The sequence below is a fragment of the Epinephelus moara genome, chromosome 11 (assembly GCF_006386435.1).
Source record: "Epinephelus moara isolate mb chromosome 11, YSFRI_EMoa_1.0, whole genome shotgun sequence".
Lineage (NCBI taxonomy): Eukaryota > Metazoa > Chordata > Actinopteri > Perciformes > Serranidae > Epinephelus > Epinephelus moara.
In genome coordinates this window covers 37,124,862-37,129,861 of record NC_065516.1, presented here as the reverse complement: position 1 = coordinate 37,129,861, position 5,000 = coordinate 37,124,862, and the positions used below count along the sequence as shown (strand labels likewise).

Below are 5,000 nucleotides of genomic sequence, written 5' to 3'. Positions count from 1 at the left end.
ATGTCAAAGGTACAAGTACCGCATTGCTGCACTACAGTACTACACACAAATACTGCAACACAGTGACGTCAGGGTGTGTTCACGGTGTTCTTGTGGTCCGCAGAGAACAACAGTCCTCTGGGAGTTCCCGTCTTTAACTCTTCAGGCCCCGCCTATCACATCTGGAAAGGGGTGGAGCTAGCTGTGTCCACCTTCTGGCCCAATTACTACCAGGTAACATATTTATTAGAGAAAAGACAACAAACTGAACATTCACTACAACTGAGCCGAATATTTCCAGGTGTTACTTTAACTTGAGAAGTCTAAATGTGGAGCTGTGGAGTCGGACAGATGTGAGACAGATGGACGCAGGCTCTGTGATGTCACGTACTGGTTTTAATCCTTGAGTTTGGTATTTCTGAGGCATTTTGTTTTAAGGTGCCCCATCTGTCCGTCCTATTGTTTGAACAGGGTATCCAAAGAACACCTTGAAGGAATTCCTTCAAATTTGGCACAAACGTCTACTTGGACTCAACAATGAACTGATTTTGCTGTCAAAAGTCAAAAGTTAAGGTCATTGTCACTACATCTGTCACATTCTTGTGATTGTGATATCTCAAAAACACATCAAGGGAAATTCTTTAAATTTGCTACAAATGTCCAATTTGAGTCAAGGATAAAATAGTTAGATTTTGGTGGTCAACAGTTAAGGTCACTGTGACCTTTTGTCTCATTCTTGTGAATGCAATATCTCAAGAACGCCTGGAGGTATTTCCTCAGATTTTGCACAAACGTCCCGTTGGACTCAACAATAAACTGCTTAGAATTCATTGGTCAAAGGTCAGTGTCACCCTGTCCATTGTCTTCTTGGGAACATGACATCTTGAGAACAGGTTGGCGAAATTCCTTTAAATTTACTTCACAATGAAATCATTAGATTTTGGTGGTCAACAGTCAAGATTACTGTGGCACTTGAAAGCGATATCTCAAGAACATGTTCAAATTTGGCACAAATGTCCACTTGAACTCAAAGGTGAACTGATTAGATTCAACAGTCATCACTGTGACTTTGCGTCCCTCATTCTCATGAATGCGATATCTTAAGAATGCTTGAGGAAATATTTTGCACAAACCCCACTTGGACTCGACAATGAACTGATCAGAATTCAGTAGTCATAGGTCAAGGTCACTGTGACCTAATCTTTCTCATTCTTGTGAATGCAGGATCTCAAGAACACTTTGAGGAAATTTCTTCAAATTTGGCACAAACGTCCACTTTGAATCAAGACCAAACAGATTAGATTTTAGTTGTTGAATGTCACTGTGACCTTGTGTCTCTCTCATTCTTATGAATATGATTTCTCAAGAATGCCCAGGGGGATTTCTTCAATTTTTTTGCAAAAACGGGTGCTTGGACTCAACAATAAAGTGATTAGAATTTCCGTTTATTCTAGAATGGGGACTGTTTACATGTGCATATTGGTATAATTCCACTGTATCTACTGTTGTTTGTACTGATACTGTACATATTGGTATCATTTACTGTGAGCTGTTTGTACTGGTACTGTGCATTCTGCTATAATTATTTGCATTACTATTTGTTTTTTCTTAAGATAAATCTGATAATTGTTGCTCGGTCTCTTTACTCATTTATTCAGTAGAGTGTCCACACACCTTCTCATTCTACATATACATAGAGGTATACTGGTGGCTTTACAGCCTACATTTTATTCATTATCTCTGATCCCCACGCTCAATTTGGTCGTTGCCACAGTGCGACGCAACACCACTGATGCTAGGTGGCACCAATCAAAGGTCACTGTGACCCTGTCCATTGTATTCTGATAAATATGATAGCTTGAGAACAGTTTTGCACAAACGTCTGCTTGGACTCTGCAATGAACTCATTAGAATTTGGTGGTCAAAGGTCAGTGCGACCTCACAAAACTCAAGAATTCATACACTAATTATGACCAAACTTGACACAAATGTCTAATAGTGTGTGACACTCCTGTGCCAGGAGTCACTGACGTGTGGAGACTGTCAGAGACACTGGACAGGTGGGCGGAGTCATACAACCACAGGGTGGACTGGTGGGCGTAGTCATGCAACCATGGGGTGGGCTGGTGGGCGGAGTCATACAACCACAGGGTGGACTGGTGGGCGGAGTCATACAACCACAGGGTGGACTGGTGGGTGGAGCCATAAAACCATGGGGTGGGCTGGTGGGCGGAGTCATACAACCACAGGGTGGACTGGTGGGTGGAGCCATAAAACCATGGGGTGGGCTGGTGGGCGGAGTCATACAACCACAGGGTGGACTGGTGGGTGGAGTCATGCAACCATGGGGTGGGCTGGTGGGTGGAGCCATACAACCACAGGGTGGACTGTGGGCGGAGTCATACAACCACGGGCCGATTGTGTGCATTATTGTACAGTGTGATGAAAACAGTTTCCTGTCTGATACGACTTGGTTTGTCTGAGCGACAATCACAGTTTGAAGACAAATATTTGTCTTCAGCAGGGTCTCACTGCTGTCACCACAGAAGAAGAGAGACTGATTCAGAACAATACAGCCAATCACACACACACACACGCACACAAACACACACACACACACACACAGGTGTTGTGGGTTGTGAACAGGCTGCAATTACAAGCATCCCATCATCACAGCAGGCGTCACTAATTAGCTGCATCGCCACGGCAACGACAGATTCACCTCGTTAGAGTGAGGAGTTAATGAGAGAGAAACAGCGAAGGAGAGAAGCAAAGGAAGAAGGAAGGAAGGAAGTGAGTGAGAGAAGAAGAATGGAGGGAAGAGGAGTCAGAGCTGAGAGCAAGGAGGAGGACTTCCTGTTTCTGGGCGCCAACAGGAAGTGCGTGCCGCCGGTGTCTGTGGTGATAACACTTTGGAATGCGCACACACACATATACACACACACACAGGCGTTGTGAGGTCAGCTGATCATCTGTAGAGGGCGTCAGGAGTTCAGAATGGTTTAAAACACGTTATAGTTAATCGACGTGAGGAGCGCAGCCAGAATGAAATCTGTTCAGACTGTTTTTGGACCGCCGTGATGTCAGAACAGGAAACAGGAACAAAAAGAGGCCACAGACACACACGAGGAGAGGAGAGCAGATGTTTAACTGACATTTAGTGTGAGGACTGGATAAAGAGTCATCTGGAGGAAACGACACTTCTCAGTGATTCTCTGAGAGGATGACAGACAGAGCAAACCAATCACAAGGACGAGTTTCCTTTTCATGAAGACGTGCATGGTGTTCAGGGCTCTCGCCCAACCAGCTCGCCCATTAAGGGAGGGGGGGGGGGGGGGTAACGTCCCTTTCACACTGCAAAAAGAACCCTGCACAAGTAACATCCGTTTTCTTTTCTTTTGGTTATTGGGAAGGTAATAATCAGCATTCTCTCTCAGGTCACATGACTCTGCAGCAGCCACATTATCAGCTCTGCCCCCATCAGCAGGGAAGACAACACAACAGCTGGGTGGACACGCTCTTTTTTAGCCCCTCTGCTGGCGAGATGCAATGACAGGTCGCCATAAAATACGACCTGTCTCTGTCCAACCGGCGCTCAAGTATCGTTCTAAATTTAGTCTGCAGTGGTTTTGAAGTGAGACGGAAAGAGTCCAAGATATCAACAACTGTGAAGATTTCACCAGCCTTCATGCTGCTTTCTACTGATTACTGACCTGTTTTCCCGCCTGTCTGTGACACTGAATCTGGCACACAGTAAAAACACACACAGAAAAACAACCTGCATACAGACACTAATCCCTGTGTAAAGGGGGTGGAACTGGATCAAATGGAAACACTGAAACAACATCAACCATGGTTCACACCTGCAGACGTGAAAACGACCTCAGGTGTGATCATAAGTTGGTACAAGCCAGTTTTTAGACTCATCAGCACCTTCTGGGACCAACAATAGTAATACTCCTGTTACTCCTGCTGTTGCTGCCATCAGTGAGGCTGATGGTCATGTGATCTGTGTGTCAGGTGGTATTCGAGGCGGTCAGCACCGGTCAGAGAGGAGTTCTAGCCATCAAGGACATCACACTGCAGGGACACCAGTGCAGTAAGTACACACAGACCCAGGCCCCGCCCCTTGTAGAACAGGCTCCGAATTGGTTAACGAGGTTTGGCTGCTTAATTGGATAACGTTGTTAAAAGTTGAACTGGCATCATAGAATCAAGGTCAGTTTGTGTGTGTGTGTGTGTGTGTGTGTGGAGACAGGGGAGCTCATTAAAATATAAATTGATTAGCATGGACTTTGATCCATCCGTCTGTTTATGTACCTGCCCGTCTGAAGACCCGCATTTTTGATGTTGCTTTGTTATGTGAGCACCGCACACACACACACACACACACACACACACACACACACACACTCGACTGTTCGTGTGTGTTAAATCTCCAGTAATCATCCTTCACCTGAACTTTTTCTCGCTGCCTGTTTTTACCTCAACACTGTCCAATAAAGTGATTGAAACACACACAGTCTCACACACACATGCACACACACACACACACACACACACACATACACACACACATCCTCCACGGTCCATTTTCTGATTGGTTCTGTGAGATTTTTACTTCCTGGCTCATGAGATCAGTAGAAAAGGTTAGCCGTAGCCGAGGTGATATGAGCCAGGTGATGATGTCATCAGTGTGTGACCTCTGAACCTTCCTGTTGTGTGTCCTCAGTGAGCACGCCTCACTTCCTGCACATCAAAGGCGTGGAGGTGAACGCAGGACAGACGGCAACGTTTCACTGCACCGTCAATGGCCGACCACAGAGCAACCTGCTGCTATACCTGCAGGTACCCATCATCTATACCCATCTATACCCATCTATACTCATCTATACTCATCTTTACCCATCTTTACCCATCTATACTCATCTTTACCCATCTTTACCCATCTTTACCCATCTATACTCATCTATACACATCTTTACCCATCTTTACCCATCTTTACCCATCTATACTCATCT

General features: G+C 45.3%; 1 protein-coding gene across 2 annotated transcripts in view; it reads left to right on the top strand.

Annotated features, from left to right (window-relative positions):
* LOC126397832 (receptor-type tyrosine-protein phosphatase mu-like) overlaps positions 1-5,000 on the top strand; it is a 152,830-nt gene that overhangs the window by 65,126 nt on the left and 82,704 nt on the right. For both annotated transcript variants that reach the window (XM_050056826.1, XM_050056825.1), the window contains exons 3-6: positions 1-9; positions 104-213; positions 4,000-4,078; positions 4,712-4,827. The exon at positions 1-9 is cut by the window's left edge and continues 159 nt beyond it. In XM_050056826.1, the coding sequence (XP_049912783.1) occupies positions 1-9; positions 104-213; positions 4,000-4,078; positions 4,712-4,827 (314 nt within the window). The remainder of the gene's footprint in view (positions 10-103; positions 214-3,999; positions 4,079-4,711; positions 4,828-5,000) is intronic.